Here is a 20199-nt window from a genome sequence, read left to right as displayed (position 1 = left end):
GTCTCCGTGCGTCAGGAGCGCGCCGGCGGTTGTGGGAGCTGCAACCGGGAAGCGTGAACTTCTGGTCCCAAAGCACGCATGGGGTTGGGACCGCGTTCCGCTCACAAAGCGCGGCGCCAGTTCTCAGGTGCGGGCCGGCGGGGACGCGCGGCCCGGGGTTCTGGGCGTCCCCCTCCCGGCCGCGATGGTTGTCCCCAGCTGCCGGCGGCCGCGCGTGCGGAGCAGGCCCCCGAGGCTCTCCCGCACCTGAGCCCGGAGGCGCTCGGATATTTCCGACGGGCGCTGTCAGCGCTGAAAGTGGCTCCGGACGCCGCCGAAGAACGAGGTAGGAGCAGCTACACCGTGGATTAAGTGTAAAACTCACACATGGAACTTTCAGAGGGATTCCCGGGGAGTTCTTGGGTAAGTGATGGGTGAGTCTTATCCTCCTTTCAGTCTAACGGTTTATTTATGATCTCGTTTTTTTCAGAGTTGATGGCGCGCAATATTTTAAAGGAAGTGGAGGCTCAGGCTCTAGCCTTAGCCACGAACAGGACTGGCAGTGAAATGCTGCAGGAGCTTTTGGGGTTCAGTCCTTTGAAACCCTTGTGTCGAGTGTGGATCGCTCTGCGCCCCAACTTGCGCTTCGTGGCCTGTCATCGGTGTGGGGTCCACGTATTACAAAGTGCTTTGCTGCAGCTACCTCGATTGCTGAGGAGTCCTGCCGAGGCAGATGAGGAGGAAGAGGGGGAGGATGGTCCCTCGCAGACTCTGGAGGAGCTAGTCCTGGGACTAGCCGCTGAAGTGTGTGATGATTTTCTTTTCTTCTGTGGAGACACACACGGCAGCTTCGTGGTCAGAACTCTGCTGCAAGTGTTGGGAGGTACTCTTCTGGAGTCTGAGAGAGTCAAGCCCCGTGGTTCCCAGTCGTCTGGTAAGTATTGTAAGACAGGGAAGTGGGCCCTGATTAGCAGGAGCGTTTAGGAAGTTCAGAAGCCAGTAAACAGAAGAGTTAATCTTCATGGTGGAGCTTGAACATGAAGAATTAGCAGAACCTTGCTCGGGACAGAACCTGGAAGGTCAAAGAATAGCTTACCTACTGAGGACGGATGTACTTACATTCAGGGAACATCTACTCCCATAGGCACAGGAGGAGCAATGAATTTCACAGTATTGTTTCCACAACTCACAGTGATAAATTCATTTTTAACTTTAAAATATGTCTGGGCATGTGTACACACTCGAATGTATGTGCCTTCTGCAGTGTTTGTGTGGAGGGGAGAAGACAACTGGTGGGAGTCAGTTCTCTCCTTCCACGATGTGGATTCTGTGTATTGAACTCAGGTTGTCAGACTTAATAGCAGTCACCCCTATGATAACCTTCCTGGCCCTGATATTTTCTTTTGAGACAGTCTCCCATATAGCCCAGCTGGCATTCAATTTGTCACGTAGCACAGGCTGGCCTTGATGCTCCTGCCCGCTCCTACCTTTAAGTGCTGGGATTGCGGGCTTGTGCAGCCATGCCTAAGCTGGCTTTGTACACAGAGCTCCTCTTGCCTCTGCCTCTGCCTCTGCCTCCCAAGTGCTGGGATTAAAAGAGCACACTGCCACTGCCTGGCTGCTCGGTGTTTTGGACAAGGTCTTACTGAGTAGCACACATTGGTCTGCACTTACTGTGTGAGCTCATGCTGGTGTCAAATTTATTGACTTTCCGCCTCAGCCTCTCTAATTCTGAAATTAGGCATATGTGTCTTTACACCCGGCTAGGAAGTTGGTTTTTTCCCCCTGATGTGACTTGTGTGTGAATGTTGGAGCCAAGCAAAAGTCCAGAAAAAGATACCCTTTCCACACGCTGCCTCTTTTTCTGATATTTTCTTTCCTTTTACATTTTATTCTCTATTTAAAAAAAAAAAAAACAACTAACTACCGATGGCAGCAGATGCAGAGACCCACTGCCAAACACTTGGCAAAACCAGGGAAACCCCGCAGAACAGGGGGAAGAAGGGTTGAGGGCACCGCAAGAACATGACCCACAGAATCAATGGAGCATGCTCATCGAGGTTCACAGAGACTGAAGCAGTAATCACCAACCCTGTATGGGTCTGAGCCAGGCCCTCTGCGTATCCATTATGGTTGTGAGGCTTGGAGTTCTTGTGGGACTCCTCTAACAGTGGGAGTGGGGAGTATCTCTAACTCTTGCCTTCACTTAGAACCCTGTCACTCCTACTGGGTCACCTCATCCAACCTTGATATGAGGATCTGTGCCTAGTCTCACTGTCATTTGTTATGCCATATTTGATTGATATCCCTGGGAGGCCTGCTTGTTTTGTTTTCTTGTTCTCAGGGAAACAGGAGTGGATCTGGCGGAGAGGGGAGGTGGGGAGGTGGGAACTGGGTAGGCGTAGAGATAAAGGGAATGGTTAGGATGTAATGCGTATAAGAAAAATAAAAATTAAAATAAAAATGATAATTGAGAGCACTAACTTTGTTTCATGTTATAGTCCTAGGATGCAACCTACATTTAAAAATACTGGAGAGTGAGGTTAGAGAGTATAAGTGAAGTCTGGTTTTGGTATACTAGGTTTTGGTAAATCCTGGCTGAGAAATAGGAACTCTGAACCATAGGGAAGGGAGTTAAAGATCCTTAGGAAAAAATGATAGACTGTTTTATTCCTCTAAAGAGGCATCTGTCCTGCCTCTAAGCTGAGCCCATATTCTTCTGAGGAGCTCTCCTTCCTGCTTGGCTCTCTATAATCTCACTGTTGTTCACATTCTTGTTCTTTAGAAACACAGAGGACCTCAGCTCGGGAATGTAAACCAACTGATTTTGAGGTTCCTAAAACCTTCTTGAATCGCCTTCAGGATCTGAGCGCCTGCTTTCTGAAGGACATTGCTGGTAAAAAGATGTATTAATTAATTACACATGTTTTGGAGGCAAATACTGGACCAAAGTGACCAAAGGAAGAAGAAATTAGACTTAAGCTGGAGGGAACAGTCTGTGGTATCAGGGAGCTCACCATGGCAGAAGCTACACTGTATCAAGTCAGGAAGCAGAGGGCGTTAATGCTGTGCTCATGGGATGGTGCCGCCCACATTTGAGTGGGTCTGCCCACCTGCTTTGACCTGCTCTAGAAACTCACAGAAATGCCCAGAAGTTAGTTTCCATAGTGGTGGTAAATCCCATCAAGAGGACAGTCAAGAGTCACCATCACAGAAGGGAAGTAGGGAAAGGGTCTAGCATCCTCTCTGGGGATGTCCACCAAGCAGGACCCTTCTATCAGGTCACTCCTCTCTTAACCCCTGTCTGGTTTAGTGCTATAAGACAGTCTCTGTTGTCATTTTTGTATGTCTAGTCTTCCTTGTTGGCTGGGCTTTGAGGTTGTACAGGTAATCTGGATTTGGGACAAAGCATCAAATTATTTCTACTTTTTCCTACAGTATTTATCACTGACAAGATCTCCAGCTTTTGTCTTCAAGTCGCCTTACAAGTCCTCCATCACAAATTACCTCAACACTGTGCCCACCTCTGCGATGCAGTCATTGATTACCTGAGTTCTCGGAATTCCTCAGCAGGTGGCAGGTGTGATCATGTCTGCAGGGGTCACTGCAGCTGGGGGTGTTGTCTGAGACAGTGAGATAGTGGGTGAAGTTACACTCATTGATCTTCTCCCCAAAAATATGTATTGCCGGGTGGTGGCACCCATCTTTAACTCTAGCACTTGGGAGGTACAGTCTCATTGTGTAGCCCTGGCCGGTCTCAAACTCACAAAGATCCTCCTGCCTCTGCCTCCTGGGTGCTGGGAGTAAAGCCAGCCATGCCTGACTTAGTTTTATTTAAGACTTACTTTATCTTATGTTTATGAAGTTGTGCTTACATGTATGGTGTACACCATGTGTGTGCAGTGTCTACAGAGGCTAGAAGGGGGTGTCAGAGCCCCTGGAACTGGAGTTGCAGATCGTTGTCAGCTGCCTTGTGGGTGCTGGGAACTGAACTTCTTGGGTCCTCTGCGAGAGCAGTAAGTACATGCTCTTAACCACTGGGCCACCTCTTGAGCCCCAGTCCCATCCTTCATCTGTGTGAGACAGGGTCTCACTGTGCAGCACTGTCTGGCCTAGAATTCATTCTGGCCTAGAGACCAAGCTGGCTTTGAACTCATTGACTTCTGCCTCTTAGAATGCTGGGCTTAGAAGTGTGCACCAGCTCTTTATTTTTACTCGTCTGATCTTTTGCCTGTGTCCATGTATGTGCACCATGTTTGTGGAGGAGGGCAGAGGAGGGTGGAGGGGGCCTGTGAAGACACTTACTGCAGGGACAGTAAGGACTACTAACCACAGAGCCGGGTCTCCAGCCTTGGTCTCACTCTTCTTACCTCTAGCCCTCTACTCCTGTTTCTTCGGGATCAGACGAGCTCCAGACTCTTGGAGCAGGTGCTGCTGGTATTAGAGCCAGAGAGGCTCCAGCGCCTCTTTAAGGATCACTTCCAGGGTCAGCTGTACTCCTTGGCCGAGCATCCCATTGCTAACTTCCCTTTGCAGCGCTTACTGGATGCAGTCACTTCCCCTGAGCTGGTAAGGTGGAAACGGGACCTGGGTCTCTTTCTACTATTCTTAATCATTGGGCTTGCTTGCTTTATTTATTTATTTATTTATTTATTTATTTATTTTTGTTATTGTCATTTTTGCTTTATTATTATTATTATTATTATTATTATTATTATTATTATTATTATTATTATTATTTGGTTTTTCAAGACAGTTTCTCTGTAGCCCTAAAACTTGCTCTGTAAATCAGGCTGGCCTTGAACTCAATAAGATCTACCTATGTCTGCATCCTGACTGCTGGGATTAAAGGTGTGCACACCAGTGCCCTGCTTTTGGGTCTTGTTTTATTGTGTGCTTGTCTCTGTACATCTCTGACAGTTTACTGTCTAGTACCCAAGAGGCTTTTCCTGTGGTCCTTGGGGCGACATGTGGAGTAGAAGAACAGGCTTAGTTCTAGACCCGCCTTGCCCTTGGCTCTCCCTGTCTTCTACAGAAAGAACTTTTAGACTCTTCTCTGGTAGGGCAGGCAGAATCTCTATGGCTGTCCTCTTCTTGGTTTTATACAGCACAGTGAACAATATGGTGTCGACAGTGTTCTTTATGTCTTATCTACATTTTTTGTTTTAGTAGGAAGTTTTTTCTGATTAACTTTATAGGAAACCACTAGTTGATTGTCAACAATTCTTCAATCTGTGTCTCCTCTCAGCTGTCCCTTGTGTTTGAGGAGCTGAGCCCTGCCTTAGAGGCAGTGCTGGCCCGGGGCCACCCAGGGGTAGTTGTCGCTTTGGTGGAAGCCTGCCGCAGGGTTGGGGCTCACCAAGCCCAGGTCCTGCAGCTGTTATTTGAGGTGAGTGGTGTTACCCCGCAGCCCATCCATGCCCTTCTGACCTGACCTGACTCTGCTAGTTCGGATCGTTCAATCTGGATGTGGGAGGGTCATGTTGCGGGAGTTCTAGATATGGAGATAGATGAGTCTAAGAACAGCCCTGAAGTGAAATTTATCCTCTAGAACTTCGAGAACTTGAGGGATAAACGAATCCCATCCCTGTTATGAGTGCAGAGGCTGGGAGGGCGAACAAGGCAGGCGAGACTCTATAGTCATGGCCATCCTTTCCTGTCGAGTCAGATCTCATTTTTCTTGAACATTTATTTCTCTGTCTAGAAAATCATGGTGTTAGAGATGGGATCCATCTCAAGAGTCATGATGCTTTGTCTTCCTGTAGGCATTCCACTGTGCAGAGCCCCCATCCCGGCAAGTGGCCTGCGTGCCTCTCTTCGCTTCCTTGTTGGCTTACGAGGTATACTATGAACTAATGGAGGAGGAGGGGGCAGTGCCCGCAGAGCATCAGGTAAGATAGGGCATTTTGGGAGCCAGGCTTCTTAGGGCTGGGGAAGCCCCTTGGGTTAAGATGAGACTTCTAACCCCTTTGAAAAGGGTGTAGTACCCTAGGGATGAGGTCACCCACCTGGCTTAGTGACTTCCTCCTAAGCCCCTATCCTATATTCCCAGGTAGAAATGGCCTCAGCCAGACCTCTGAGGGAAGTGACAGTACTTGGGTCTCTACTGCTCCAGCATTTGCTGTATTTTTCCAACCCTGGACTTGTACTTCGAAGTTTGAGTGCCTTGACTGGACCACAACTTCTGACTCTGGCCCAAAGTCCTGCTGGCTCTCATGTATTTGATGCCATCCTGACTAGCCCCTCTGTGACACACAAGCAGCGACGTCGTGTGCTGAAGACCCTAAAGGTTAGACTTCTGCTCCAGTCCCCTCCATCACTGCTTTGGAGAAAATGAGCTTCCAGTCTCAGGATTAGACCTGAGAGCTGGAGGCAGGATACACAGTTCCTGTGTTGTTTAAACTGTGCCTTTCAGGTCTTCTGAAATTATTTCTACATTCCCAGAGGGACTTTACCTTACTTGTCTCATTTCAGGGACAGTATGTGGCTCTTGCCTGTAGTCGCCATGGCAGCCGTGTATTTGATGCCATCTGGAGTGGAGCGGCTTTGGGGGCTCGGAAGGAGATTGCTGCTGAACTGGGTGAGTACCACTGTCTTGGGGTGGTTTCCAAGCTCCTGTGCCCGGGAGCTGATTGGTTCAGCAGGTTTCAAAGTGCAGTCTGGTTCTGAGTTCTCAGAGGCCTCCTTCTCCACTCTGCAGAGTTGTTGTATAGTCCCTTACTCCTCCTCCTCCTCCTGGCTTTCATGCTTTAGTGGGTGAGATGTTCGTTAGTCCTGTTTTGGGCCAGCATTGAGAGAAAATGAGGGCCCTTTACCTCAAGCAGAGTGTGTTTTTGAGCTTGGGTGTTGCTAAATAGGAGTGGTTCTCTTTGCAGGAGAGCAGAACCAGGAGTTGATTCAAGATCCTTTTGGCCACCACGTGGCTCGAAATGTGGCCCTGACTACCTTCTTGAAGCGGCGACAGGCTTGGGAACAGCAGCAAAATTCTGTGGCCAAGCGGAGGCGGGCGTTGAACTCTATACTTGAAGACTGAGGCCTCGCAACTGGGAATAGGTGTTGATGGGGAGGGTGAACGGACATGCTTATCATTCCTGGTTTAAATGGGAGCCAAACGTCTTACACAAAACTGTAAACCCACTACCATTCCAGAGGGTAAAGCAAGAATATCCAGAATTCAAGGCCAGCCTTGGACTGTGGCAGCCAGATCCTGTTAATCCCTGTGTCCGTCTGTCATTCTCTCCCCTCCCCCATGACATACTGTTAAATACTTTTGTATTTTTCTTGGAAATATTTTTATTTTTTAGGGGAAAGGTATCCTGAGGTAAAGCTAGGGCCAGTTGTCATTGATATGCAGGGATAGGAGTCAGTAATGAAGCAGCAGGTATGGTGAGATCAGGATGCCAGGGGACAAGGGTGTGGTTCTGTAGGGTGAGTGGGAGGCAGGGAGGTAGGGAAGATGGGTAGCGTTCTTCAGGAAAATGTACAGGCTGGAGCACCAGGGCAGTGGGCTGATCTGTTGGAGTCAGCTTAGTTACCTAGGGTACACTGCAGACCCAGACCTGAAGATGCCCTTTAATGCCCCTCACGTGTCACATGGAACCAGTCTTTCGACACAGGCTCAAAGCACAATTTCATTATGAATGGAGGTGACTCTGCCGGTGCCACTGCCATCGCTCAGCCCCCTCCACCACATGGCGCAGAGTAGATGAGATTCCCAGCAGCATATGGCCCAGGCCTTGCAGCAGTGAGGAAGTCCAACGAAGGAGCTCCCTGAAGGGCAGAGAGGAGAACAGATAGTTAAGGAAGCTGAGGGGAGGCCGAGGGTTGGACGCTTTGGGTGGGGGCTCATCAGGGGGAGTCGTGGGATACGTGGGTCTGAGAGGTTGAGCTGGACTTGAGGGATAATCCAACTCTAGGGTTGTGTAACGTGTTGGTCTCTGACCTGAGTACTTTTTTAGGGCCAACTCCTTGAAAGTCGCAGCTCATGGAGTAGAGCCCGTAGAATGTAGCTTTCACGTTGAGGCTGCCGAAGAGGTCTCGAGGATTTTGCTTGTACACATCAAAGGTGATGCGCGCGATGTCCTTGCTATGTTTTGGCTTCTCCCGTCCTAGGCCGTATGACAACATCCCACTCTGTAGGACAATCCCATCGTTGGAGTGGACCTGCTCTCGTACCCTGACATCTACCAATAATCCTGTCACTTGTGGATCTGACTTCCCAATATCATCTAATAGTTGATGACCTTCACAACTCCCAGTGCCTCTGCCCCCAAGGTCAGTGACAGGCTAGGGAAGAAGCCTGGGAGGAGTGGAGACCTAAGCAGCCCCACTGTGGGCCTCTCACCTTTGGGCTCCAGCTCTGTCCCTGCTCTAGAGCCATCAAGCATGTGTCATCCTCTAGCAGCTCGAAGAAGTCCTCAGTCTCCACCGCAGTCCCATCCTCCTCCAGGACCAGCGTTAGCACTCCGCTTAGCAGCAAGGTCTCCTCTACCTGTTCAGTGACAAGTGGTGGGGAGGGCAGGCCTTAGCCCATGCCCCATCAGCCTCACACACTGGGCGGCAGGTCAGCTCTACTTCCTGGTGTTTTGCCATCTTCCGTGTGTGTGGTTGTTTTTTTGAGACAGGGTGTTGGTGTAGTGCAGCCTGATCCCAGACTTAGCGATTCTGTATTAGTTTCCAGGGTCCTGGGATTGTAGACATGAGCACTTCATCTCATCCTTCCTAAAAGTGGCAGGTTTTTGTGTAGCCCTGGCTGTCCTGGAACTTACTCTGTAGACCAGGCCAGCCTCGAACTCGGGATCACTGGTCTCTGCCTCCTGTGTACTGGGATCAAAGGTGTGTGTGACCACCACCTGGCAGAAGTGGCAGCTGTCGAGGAGTAGACCTTTCTTTCCTTTTGCTCCTCTCTGAGCCACTCCTACTGGACCTGAATGACAACTCAGTCATAGCTGGGTAGGACACCTACACTCCTGGCTGCTCAGGAGGCCGAGGCAGGGGGATCACTGGAATCCAGAAGTTTAAAACCAGACTTCAACAGTTTTGGACCCTGACTCCAAATCTACACAGATAAAACCTGTTTAATCTTATCTACAGTGTCCTCCTACGCCTTCCTGTTCTCTACAACTGTTTTCAAGGTGACCAGGCAGGGCTCCACGGCTCCTGTCAGGTATCTGTGGTGTGCTGGCTCTACTTCAGTTTAAGGATAGTGTCTAAAGCCTCCGCCTAGCCTAGGAGTCAGATGACCCTTGACCTCTGCCCTGTAGAGGGGCTGGACGTGAGGTGACCAAGGAAAGCTACAGTCTCCTCTTAGGGGTGCCTTCTGATAGATAGAACTGCTCTTGTGTCTAACAGCCTTGAAGCTGCACTTAAGTTGTTCCAGTGCACCAGAAACTGAGGCACTAGGGTTTTGACCAGCATGTAAGCATCATCAAAGGGTCTGGATCTTAAGCAGGTGTGACCCCATATCACTTTCCTTGTGAGTTGACACAGCTTCCTTTAAAATGTTATTAAATTGTGGGTGTGAGGAATGTGTATGTGAGTGCACAGAGAAGAGGGCATTGGATTCTCTGGAGCTGGAGTTCCGTGGTTGTGAGGTGCTGGGGTCTCAACCTGGTCCTCAGTAAGAGCAGTGCATGCTCTTAACCGCTGAGCTATCTCTCCAGTCCCACCCCTCTTTGTGGGGACCACATGAGAAAATACTCCAAAAGGAAGGTCCAGTCCACTGTAATTTGGGAAAGAAAGTCACCTAACCTCAAGAATATATATATTCGGGGGCTGGAGAGATGGCTCAGTGGTTAAGAGCACTGACTGCTCTTCCAGAGGTCCTGAGTTCAATTCCCAGCAACCACATGGTGGCTCACAAGCATCTATAATGGGATCTGATGCCCTCTTCTGGTGTGTCTGAAGACAGCTACAGTGTACTTATATACATTAAATAAATCTTAAAAAAAAAAAAAAAGAATATATATATTCCACCTAGCACAACATAACTCAGGCTGCTTCCCACCTTAGGGCAGCCCACCCCAGTCCCCGGAGAACTCTGCTTAGCTTTACTAACTGGATTGTTAGCTAAACAGCAGACAGCAGAGGTTGTCTGCTGACTGACTTCACTAAGAAGAGCTGAGCTGCAGCACCTCTCCAGTGTCTGTCAGATATTCATAAGGACTTTCCATTTATTTAGTAATCATAAAAGACTACTAGTCCCTTGTGTAGACAAACGGAAGGCTGGAGGTGTGCTTTAGAAATAAATTGTTTGCCTGGTATGCTCAGAGACCTGGGTTTGATGCCCAACATTGAAAACATTTTTTTTAGGTTGTGTGCCATACATCTTTAATTTCAGTATTTGGAAGCCTGAAGCAAGAGGATTCTGAGTTCAAGGTCAGCCTGAGCTAAAAAGTGAGAGCCTGTTTCAAGAACAAAACAGGTTTTGACAGGTTGAATGATTTCCCAATGTTTGACAGCTAGGAAGTAGCAAAAGCAGGATTTGAAGTCGGCTTTTTCATAGAAATCAAGGGCTGGGGATTTAAATCAGCGGCAGAGCCCTTGCCTAGAGTTTTGATTCCTAGCACTCTGTAAAACCATACAAATGACCATAATGATTTCCGAACCCATCTCTCCAGCCAAAGAAAGCCTACTACTCAGAAACTGAACAGTTTACTTAAACGCAGCACGGCACTGGCTTACTGGTACTGGCTTACTGTTTTGTAGACCCCTGAAAGGGTGGCAATCATGTAGCCTATACACTTCCTGTGCCCCAATCCCACTATCGTGAGTCCCATGGCTTCCTTGTTCCAGGAACCCAGAAGCTTGACTCCTTACCTTATCTAGCAGTTCCTGGCGGGTGGCGGCTGTTAGTCCTTTCCGGACTGTCCGCTTATGATCACAGACACGGAAGGGTCGCTGAGGTGGAGGAGCCGAGTTCCAGACCCTACGGCTAAGCTCGGAGCTCATAGTGGACACTGACCTGAAAGTTAGGAACAAAACACCAGAAGGAGTAAGGAGGGGTTGGCAAACCTAGTGATGATGGGGGGTGGGATGGCTGGAGTAGGGTTACAGATCCAAAGGAGAGACTTAGAGGGAGAGCAAAATAGTAGTTTAAGAGTCAGAGAAATCTAGGGACAGGGAAATGAGTCTTCCAGGGGCTGTTTCTTCTTGTCTGCCCATATCCCTAGGGTTGAAGTATAGAGGGCAGGGTTAGAAGTCACCTTAGCAGGCCATTGGAGCTCAAGGCTGAAAGGTATTCCATGGCTAGGTGAGAGACGGCGAGTCGCCCCCCTATTGCTTCCGGGCTGGGCACTTCTGTTGTGTGAAGGCTGAAGTCTTGTGTTTTTGTATAGAGCTGAGATCTTAGCTCTGGTAAAGTGAGAGATGAGTCAAGCATGGACTCTGCCCCCCTTGCCTGGCCAGTAAGGGCAAAGTCTAAGAGGAGGGAAGGAGGAGGAGCCTACATGGAGTGATAGAAGTAGCCAAAGTCACAGCCGTTTGTGTGTCTCTAAGAGATGTGAAGGATGAAGTTAGATATTTGATCCCCCGCCTCTCATCCAAACACAGTTTTACTTCATAGTCCAGATTGGCCACCTTGAACTGATCTGCCTATTAGAAGTGTTAGAACAGTTTCTAGCCCACATTCCCAGGGGTGGGGCATTCCTTTTGAGCCCTGCTGACTGCTGCCACCTACTGGAAAGTTATAAACTGCAGTCTTTGGAAAAGCCTGGGCTAAACGTGAGGAAGAGACCTGGCGACAACGAAAGGTGGGACATTGTGTCTGAGGAGAGGAAAGGCTGGATTCTGATCTACAGAACCAGCACCGCCTGGATCGTTTCTGGAACCCTGGCCTTCCTGCTTGCCCACTCCTTGGTTGGAGAAGGATTGACTAAACATTTTTTTTTCTGGCTTTATTCTCTAGAAATGCCTGCTTCTGTGTCTATGAGCCAGCACTGCTCTCATCTTTTTAGTTTGCTAATTAATAATGTATCTCCCGCTATGATCCCTGTTACACTAATCAGAGGAGCATTAGGACTTTAGCTGTGTGTGGGCGGGGTGTGGTGCGGGACAGCACACATGCATATAGGAGCTAGAGGACTTAGATATTGTTCCTCAGGTAACACAACTTTTTCTTTTCTTCTCTCTCTCTCTCTCTCTCTCTCTCTCTCTCTCTCCCTCCCTCCCTCCCTCCAACCCTCCCTTCCTCCCCCTCCCCCTCTCTTTCTTCCTTATTTCTTAGACAAGGTCTCCCCACAGGCCTGGAGATCACTTGTTTCCATCTGCTAGCACTAGGATAACAAAACGTGCACCCCTTTAACACGGTTTCTAGGTGTGGAACTCAGGTCCTCATCCTGTGCAGCAAGGACTTTGCTGACTGAGCCTCTCCCCAGCCTAAGAATTTTCGTTGCGATGCCCAAGGTTTTATTTCTGATGTCGATTGTAGCTACAGTGGACAATTGCACAGAAACTGAGGTTTACTGTTAATAAACCCCTTAAATGGGCACAGTCCCTGTTTTCCTGACTGGGAGCCTCCCAGATTCTCACAGTTCCCTAGCTTCCTGAGTCCTGAGAAACACACACAGTACCTGGACAGCTTTGTGACCTAGCCAGCTTCAGTTCTCATGCCAGCTGGAGCCCCAGCCAGGGCCACTCAGGCACCAATCAGGGCAAATTACAGGGGCATAATGCCTCTGGGGAAACCCTCCAGCAGTGGGCTTGCCCTAGAATTATTTTGCCTTAGGTATTCTGTATACCTCAGGCCCTGATGGCTAGTGATGGGGTGCAATGCATTGAATTGATCTTCTTTTCCTGATGTGGGGTGTCTGTGTGTCAGACAGTATTAGAATCCATGGAGCTAGAATTCTAAATAGCTGTGAGCTGCTGGAAAGCAAACCCAGGTCCTCTGGCAGAGCAGCAAGTGTTGTTAACCACTGAGCCATCTCTCCAGCCCCTCCCCTTCCTGATCTTAATATGCTCCGTCCCCCGTATGTCATTCTCTCCACCCCCAAACCAGGTAGAAGGCTCTTTCTACCTACATGCTTGGCCTTAGGACTGAGCATCATGTCTCGCACTGAAAAGTCACCATTGCAGGGCCCCCAAAGAGACTGAAGCTGAGGACACTCCACAGGGACAGGAGGCTGAAACAAGCAGAGGGAGAGCGGCCAGGAGAGTGCCTTGTTTGGGTTGCTTTTCTGTTGCCTGCAAGCCGTGAAGGCTAGAGCACCATAAACACTGCAGAAGGTGGACTGGAACAACTGGGCCCAGAGGTGGGGGAGATGTGGGAGTAGCTGTTAGCAGGTACGCCTACTCTTCTCCGCAGGCTGAGCGCCTTCTCTGCACCTCTCCAGCCTTATCCTGCTTCCTGGGGAGGCTGGCCTCCACGTGCCTGGGCCTGTCAGTGATGGGAAGGAGTAGGATGAAGGAGGGCCCAGGGTGAGCACCATCTTGTCCCTCTTCATTCTCGCCTCATTCTCTCGGGCAGGATTAGGGACCTCAGCCAGCTTCACTTGTCAGCCTCCCTAAATCTCTCTGCACCGCTCACCGCTGTTCTCTCCCAGCTGGGTAAGTAGGTCTGCCCATTCTCCTGTACTCCCTCCCTACCAGCCGCCTTAGCACTGAGATCTAATGACTGGGATTGGATACAGAGGCCGGTATACAGAAGGCTAGACGGGGAGGCAAGGACTGTCTACAGTAGAACTGGAAAACACCAGTGCTTTAGTACCAACGGCCTCTGGGAACATCAAGAGCAGGGAAGGTTAGCTGACAGAGAACAGAAGCCACAGGCTCCTCAGAGCGGTTTGAATTGGTTTCTTGGAGAGAAGAGAGGGAAGCTACAGAGACCTTGGGGGAGGGGGCGGCACGGTTCCTTCTCATCTAGCACCAGAGGCAGTGTGGGCCTTTGCCCCAACCCTGAATGTCCCATTCCGTGGATTCTTGCAGCTCCCCCTCTAGAAGGATGTCTGTCTGCTACCGTCCGCCTGGGAATGAGACGCTGCTGAGTTGGAAGGGCTCGCGGGCCACCGGCACTGCCTTTCTCCTGCTGGCGGCGTTGCTGGGACTGCCAGGCAATGGCTTCGTAGTGTGGAGCTTGGCGGGCTGGCGGCCCACCGCCGGGCGGCCACTAGCAGCCACACTTGTGCTGCATCTGGCGCTAGCCGACGGCGCGGTGCTGCTGCTCACGCCGCTCTTTGTGGCCTTCCTGAGCCGACAGGCTTGGCCCCTGGGCCAGGTGGGCTGCAAGGCAGTGTACTACGTGTGCGCGCTCAGCATGTACGCCAGCGTGCTGCTCACCGGCCTGCTCAGCCTGCAGCGCTGTCTAGCGGTCACTCGGCCTTTCCTGGCTCCCCGACTTCGCAGCCCGGCCCTGGCCCGCCGCCTGCTGCTGGGGGTCTGGCTGGCCGCCCTGGTGCTCGCCGTCCCGGCCGCGGTCTACCGCCACCTCTGGGGTGATCGCGTGTGTCAATTGTGCCACCCATCGGCCGTGCACGCTGCAGCTCATCTGAGCCTGGAGACCCTGACTGCCTTCGTCCTGCCTTTTGGGACCGTGCTCGGCTGCTACGGCGTGACGCTGGCGCGGTTGCGGGGAGCGCGCTGGGGCTCGGGGCGACAAGGCACGCGGGTGGGTCGTCTGGTGAGCGCCATCGTACTGGCCTTTGGCTTGCTCTGGGCCCCCTACCACGCGGTCAATCTCCTACAGGCCGTGGCCGCGCTCGCTCCGCCGGAAGGACCCCTAGCCAGGCTCGGTGGGGCGGGCCAGGCAGCGCGCGCTGGAACTACAGCCTTGGCTTTCTTTAGTTCCAGCGTCAACCCGGTGCTCTACGTCTTTACTGCGGGTGATTTACTGCCGCGGGCGGGGCCTCGGTTCCTCACTCGACTCTTCGAAGGCTCTGGGGAGGCCCGAGTAGGCAGCCGCTCTAGGGAGGGTACCATGGAGCTCCGAACTACTCCTAGGCTGAAAGTAGTGGGTCAGGGCAGGGGCTATGGAGACCCTGGAGGTGGGGGCAGGATGGAGAAAGACAGTCAGGAATGGTAGACAAGACCCCAAACCCCACTTCGGGGCTCCCCTATCATTTTTTATTGTTCCCAGGACTCTGGTGTACTTGGGGGACCTTTCTCTGATTGCAGTTTGGCTGAATAAGGATTTCTCCATCTAGCCCTGATTCCTCCAAACCATAGGGTTGTGAGGATGACTGTGTCCTATGTTCAAAATTTGTGCTTGCAGTGCAGCCTGGATCCGGGTACCAACACCACCTACACGTTGCCAGGACCTATTCTTGTGAACCGCACTGGGAAGCCATTCGCAGGAACACATTAAGTGTGTTTCTGGATTGTACTGAAACCATCTCATTCTCTACCGAGACAGGCCAGGACTGGATGGTGTCAGTCTTCAGCAGGCTTCTGCCCTGCCTCCCCATCCAGGTTACCTGATTCCCCAGGCCTATCTGGAGAACCACTGTAGAGTTTGGATGGGGGTGGATAAAATCTATTCTAAGAAGCATTTAGGAGGAAGAAACTGGCCTACGAGTGGGGAAGGAAATCTGTGTAGTGTGAAGGGAAAGTGTTCTGTCTTACTGGTAGTTGGCAGTGAGCTGAATGGGGGTGCAGGAACCTAGGAACCCAAGACTTAATCCTTCCCTCTGACCCTGGGCTCATGCCTACATATTCACTAAAAGCCACCAGGCCTATGAAGAAGCCCAGGAACCAGAACTTGCTTTATAAGAGGAGTTTTGAAAGTCACTGAGGAAGAGGTGTGGGGAATTGCAGGAATATCTGGGAAACTGAAAGACACGTTCAGGCCAGTGGTACCTTTCCCTTCTCCATCTTTTCTCTCTGTTGCTTTCCCTCTTCCCAAGGTGTTAGATGCTTCTAACCCTTCTCCATTACTTCTAGCCGCCATCTTTTGAAATCTCCTTATTATCAGATCTAAAACCTGAATGACCCTTTTGATTTGGGGAACAGTCGAATGCAAGTTTGTTTTTCTTTTTTCCTTTAGGTAGCATCATGAGCACACACATGACCAATCCATCCTAGTTGGCTCACAACGCTCTTACTAGCCCTCCAAATTCCTTGTTCTCACACACTTCAGTCCCCAGCAAGCTGAGACAGCTGATCTCCCAAGCAGCTACTCTGGGCTCCACTTCAGTGACGTTTCTCACCCTTCAGGCAGAGGCTGACACAGTGTCCAGGGTCATGCTGCAAACACCAAAAGCAGGGTTGATGTGACTTCTGAATCAGGAAGTGTGCTTAGCACGCCTGGGCTCAGGAGGAGGAGGAGGAGGAGGAAAGACTGCTTCCCAAGGAAGAAGGGGTGAGGAAAACCCAGGGAGAGAGTGCAGAGAACCCACCACCGGCTTGGAAGGGCTGGGGCGGACCCCAGAGCTCTGAGCCCAAACCTTCATTCTGAAACACGGAATCCTTCCTGCCCTGGTGCTCTGGAGCAGGCTCTCCTGAACTTCCCCTGTTGTACACTCTTCACCTTACACACCCCGTGTGGTCAGAGAGATCCTTCCTCAACGCTGCCCTCTGTTCTTGCTGTGGTTTAGCCCCCCTTTTCATCATATCCTCTGCCTCACAGTTACTGGGTCAGTGCTGATCTGGCTTTTCTCACTGTTCAGCAAGTGAGGGCACTGGAGAAAGAACATAAGGGACGCCAGTGACCACCCTTTTGCCACCTTTCACCTTTTCTGAGAAGTGACAAGTCAAAAGACAAACAGAAAGGCTCCTGGCAGACTGAAGGGATGTGTTCTTGGTGCCACACTTCAAGGAGAGCCAGCATCCTTTCTTTCACTGAGGGGAGTAGAAGGGTAACGCTGTGGTGGCTGTGTAATTTTCCAAATTCTTAGATGCTCTCATGGCAGGGCTGGAGGGCGGCGCTGCTGGCCCTGGGCCATCCTGTCTCTTCTTGCTTGATGTTCTCACCATCCCCTAGCTTAGCCCATACTCTGTCAGAGTTGAAACTAGAGGGCGCGAGGCTGTGTGGATGTAGGAAAGGGATGTGGATTCTTGCCTAGATCCCAGTAAGAAGGTCCACCAGGGCTACTAAATGGTCAAGTGGCTAAGGTAAGGGGAAGACCTCGGTGCTTTGTGTCACAAAGGAGATCACTTAGACTTTGGTGTCTCTCTCAAAGAATGGAGAATTGGCTAACCTGGAGAGAGCAGTGCTGGGCATGGCTGTTTCCTATAACCACACCACAGTCATGGTCTGACCTGAAGCCAAAAACAGGCTGTGGTTCCCTTTGTTCATTTTTTTTTTACATTCTCATTGATATTCTTTCTCTTTATGCCCCCTCCCGTCCTGTGTCTGTGGATCTGCCTCTCAATCTCATATAGCCTACGGTGGCCTTGACCCCAATATGCTGTTTTTAGATCATGATGATGTTACCCTAACTCGTAACAATACACAGAACATAGGTGGTCAACCTAATCTAAAAACCCATTAATCTAAAAACCACGCCTTGCGCACGTTGTTAATGTGAAGTACAAAGATAATATTTTTTTTTTTTTTTCTTTTTTTTTTCAGAGCTGGGGACCCGAACCCAGGGCCTTGCGCTTCCTAGGCAAGCGCTCTACCACTGAGCTAAATCCCCAGCCCCGATAATATATTTTTTTTAATCAGCAGTCTCAATCTTCTCCTTCTGCCTTGCTTCCTTCTCCTACGATACAGTCCGTAATGTTGTTCACTTCTCCAGTCCAGACTTGCACTTTTAGACCACACCCCAAGCCAAGTCACTCCTGGCACCCCTCTTTCCTATCTCAGCTGCCCTTTCCTGGCTACTACTCACTTAGCCCCACCCAAAGAGTCTTCGTCCCTTCTGGACTGCTCTGGAACACAGACTGTCCCTCCCCAACAGTGGAGGGAGGTGTGGGGGTTTTCAGCCTCACCCTCAGGAAGATGCTCCCCCGCCCCTGCCTCCTTTGCTCTGCTCTGTGGTACTTCCTCTCTGGCTGTCTTAGCTGACAGACCTAGAAGTGGGACCAAGACCCTAGCACTAAGACAGATTCAAGGACTGTATATCCAACTACTAGACGTGTGTTACCTTCTGATCAGCATCTGAAAAACCCTGTAAGTATCCTAGGAATGGGATGGTGTGTGTGTGTGTGTGTGTGTGTGTGTGTGTGTTTGTGAGTGTGTGTCAGTATGGTATATGTGTGTACTGAGTGTGTCTGTGTTTTGTGTATTAGTGTGCGTGTATGTGAGTGTATGTATGAGTGTCAGTACGGTGTGTATGTGTGTGTGTATGTGTGTTGTGTGTATAAGAGTGCATGTCAGTACGGTGTGTCAGTGTGCTTGTGTATATGTGAGTGTGTCAGTGTGTCTTGTGTGTGAGTGTGTGTATGTGAGTGTATGTATGAGTGTTTGTCAGTATGGGTGTGTGTGTGTGTGTGTGTGTGTGTGTGTGTGTGTGTGTGTGTGTGTGTGAAGTATGGCTTGGAGAGATGGTGAGGCAGAATCCCCAAAGGAAGCCTGACCACTGTAAAGGGAGGGTTCTCGGGGCTAGTCCATTAGCTCTTACGGGCCCTGTTCTTCCTGGTGCCCTGTGGTCAGCTCTAGAGAGAGTGGGTAGGCGACTGGAGAAAGTGGACGGTGGCTCTTGGGAGACAGAAGAGTTAGTTGGCCTTTCAAAAGGTGTGCACCGTGCTGAGGAGAGTCCAGCGGTCTGGTGCTGGGTTCCAGGGTCTCTTAAGGGGACGAATGTGAAGGGTTCTGGAAATACTGCTGTTGCTGTTCCTTTCACAACTGGGTCTGTGGCAAAGAAGGGGCCCCATAGCCCGGTTAGGAAATTAGTCTTTCTATTCAGCCAAGTGCCTTTAGGACAATGAGGTTGACAGGGATGGGCTGATACATTTTGAAGGTGCCTCTGAAACGTCTGATTTTGGAGACTAAACTACTCATGCTAATGTGAAATGGGGTGTGTGTGTCAAGGATCCTTTGGCTTCCCCTCATGGGTGTGTCCACTTTCACTCTCTAGGACCTTTTGATGGCTGCAAACACTACATCTACTGCAGCAACTTCTTCTCCTGGTGGCATGTCCCTGTCTCTGCTGCCCATTGTCCTGCTGTCTGTGGCCCTGGTTGTGGGGCTTCCCGGCAATAGCTTTGTCGTGTGGAGCATCCTGAAGAGGATGCAGAAACGCTCTGTCACCGCCCTGCTGGTGCTGAACTTGGCCCTGGCCGACCTGGCCGTGTTGCTCACTGCTCCCTTTTTCCTACACTTTCTGGCTCGGGGCACCTGGAGTTTTGAAGTGACCGGTTGCCGCCTGTGTCACTATGTCTGTGGAGTAAGCATGTACGCCAGCGTCCTGCTTATCACTATCATGAGCCTGGACCGCTCACTGGCAGTTGCCCGCCCCTTTGTGTCCCAAAAGGTTCGTACTAAAGCCTTTGCCCGATGGGTGCTGGCAGGTATCTGGGTGGTGTCTTTTCTGCTGGCCATACCGGTCCTTGTGTACCGCACAGTAACACCCAAGAACAAGACGTTGATCTGCGACTCGAGGTATCCCAGCGACGGGCATAAAGTCTTCCATCTGCTCTTTGAAGCCATCACGGGCTTCCTGCTGCCCTTCCTGGCGGTGGTGGCCAGCTACTCTGACATCGGGCGCAGACTGCAGGCTCGGCGCTTCCGCCGCAGCCGCCGCACCGGTCGCCTGGTGGTGCTCATTATCCTGGCCTTCGCCGCCTTCTGGCTGCCTTATCACCTGGTGAACCTGGTGGAAGCCGGCCGCACGCTGGCCGGCTGGGACAAGAACAGCCCTGCTGGGCAGCGTCTGAAGCTGGCCCGCTACGTGCTGATCGCGCTGGCCTTCCTGAGCAGCAGCGTGAACCCGGTGCTGTACGCGTGCGCAGGCGGCGGCCTGCTGCGTTCGGCGGGCGTGGGCTTCGTAGTCAAGCTGCTCGAGGGCACTGGCTCCGAGGTGTCCAGCACCCGTCGCGGAGGCACTTTGGTCCAGACCCAGAAGGCCACACCCACCTGTCCTGAACCGGGCCCCGCCGACAGCTTCATGACTTCCTCCACCCCTCCTGAATCTTCGAAGTGAACTGTAGTAGGTTGGGTTACGACACAACTCATAACTTGGGCCTGACCCACTTCTGTACCTGGAGGAGAACATGTTGGGGACTGGGCTAAAGTGGAAAAGAGGGAGGGGTGGGGCAAGTCAGGGCAGAGAGATAGCATGCTCTGTCCTGGCTTCTGCAGGCAGCTTTACGATTAAAACTAAAGTCTAAAGTCAGGTTAAGCCT

At 51.0% G+C, this 20199-nt stretch overlaps 4 protein-coding genes across 4 annotated transcripts; 3 read left to right on the top strand and 1 right to left on the bottom strand.

Annotated features, from left to right (window-relative positions):
- The first annotated feature begins 6 nt into the window (after positions 1–6).
- Nop9 (NOP9 nucleolar protein) lies at positions 7–7267 on the top strand. The gene is made up of 10 exons (XM_032917945.1): positions 7–325; positions 470–913; positions 2765–2875; positions 3418–3559; positions 4356–4548; positions 5228–5368; positions 5745–5870; positions 6032–6268; positions 6454–6559; positions 6855–7267. The coding sequence occupies exons 1-10, from the start codon at positions 79–81 to the stop codon at positions 7010–7012; spliced, it is 1905 nt and encodes a 634-aa protein (XP_032773836.1). The 5' UTR covers positions 7–78; the 3' UTR covers positions 7013–7267.
- Positions 7268–7597: 330 nt separating this feature from the next.
- Cideb (cell death inducing DFFA like effector b) lies at positions 7598–11363 on the bottom strand. Its single transcript, XM_032917946.1, has 5 exons — positions 11184–11363; positions 10798–10942; positions 8324–8470; positions 7922–8112; positions 7598–7749 (listed from the first exon to the last, which is right to left on the bottom strand). The coding sequence occupies exons 1-5, from the start codon at positions 11357–11359 to the stop codon at positions 7614–7616; spliced, it is 795 nt and encodes a 264-aa protein (XP_032773837.1). The 5' UTR covers positions 11360–11363; the 3' UTR covers positions 7598–7613.
- Positions 11364–13918: 2555 nt separating this feature from the next.
- On the top strand, positions 13919–14995 carry Ltb4r2 (leukotriene B4 receptor 2). Its single transcript, XM_032918404.1, has one exon. The coding sequence runs from the start codon at positions 13919–13921 to the stop codon at positions 14993–14995; it is 1077 nt and encodes a 358-aa protein (XP_032774295.1).
- A 3946-nt stretch (positions 14996–18941) lies between these two features.
- On the top strand, positions 18942–20007 carry Ltb4r (leukotriene B4 receptor). The gene has a single exon (XM_032918287.1). The coding sequence runs from the start codon at positions 18942–18944 to the stop codon at positions 19995–19997; it is 1056 nt and encodes a 351-aa protein (XP_032774178.1). The 3' UTR covers positions 19998–20007.
- The last annotated feature ends 192 nt before the right edge of the window (positions 20008–20199 follow it).

Source organism: Rattus rattus, chromosome 12 (genome assembly GCF_011064425.1).
Source record: "Rattus rattus isolate New Zealand chromosome 12, Rrattus_CSIRO_v1, whole genome shotgun sequence".
Lineage (NCBI taxonomy): Eukaryota > Metazoa > Chordata > Mammalia > Rodentia > Muridae > Rattus > Rattus rattus.
The sequence above is the reverse complement of the archived record's forward strand: the minus strand, read 5'-3'. Positions and strand labels throughout refer to the sequence as shown.

Excerpts from the sequence above, each read along its gene's own strand:
- Nop9 (XM_032917945.1), top strand. The coding sequence starts at position 79 with ATGGGGTTGGGACCGCGTTCCGCTCACAAAGCGCGGCGCCAGTTCTCA. Across the intron at positions 4,549-5,227 it reads CAGTCACTTCCCCTGAGCTG|CTGTCCCTTGTGTTTGAGGA; the intron begins GTAAGGTGGAAA and ends GTCTCCTCTCAG. Across the intron at positions 6,560-6,854 it reads GGAGATTGCTGCTGAACTGG|GAGAGCAGAACCAGGAGTTG; the intron begins GTGAGTACCACT and ends TTCTCTTTGCAG.
- Cideb (XM_032917946.1), bottom strand. The coding sequence starts at position 11,359 with ATGCTTGACTCATCTCTCACTTTACCAGAGCTAAGATCTCAGCTCTAT. Across the intron at positions 10,943-11,183 it reads AGCTCCAATGGCCTGCTAAG|GTCAGTGTCCACTATGAGCT; the intron begins GTGACTTCTAAC and ends CCTAACTTTCAG. Across the intron at positions 8,471-10,797 it reads GCCAGGAACTGCTAGATAAG|GTAGAGGAGACCTTGCTGCT; the intron begins GTAAGGAGTCAA and ends GTCACTGAACAG.
- Ltb4r2 (XM_032918404.1), top strand. The coding sequence starts at position 13,919 with ATGTCTGTCTGCTACCGTCCGCCTGGGAATGAGACGCTGCTGAGTTGG.
- Ltb4r (XM_032918287.1), top strand. The coding sequence starts at position 18,942 with ATGGCTGCAAACACTACATCTACTGCAGCAACTTCTTCTCCTGGTGGC.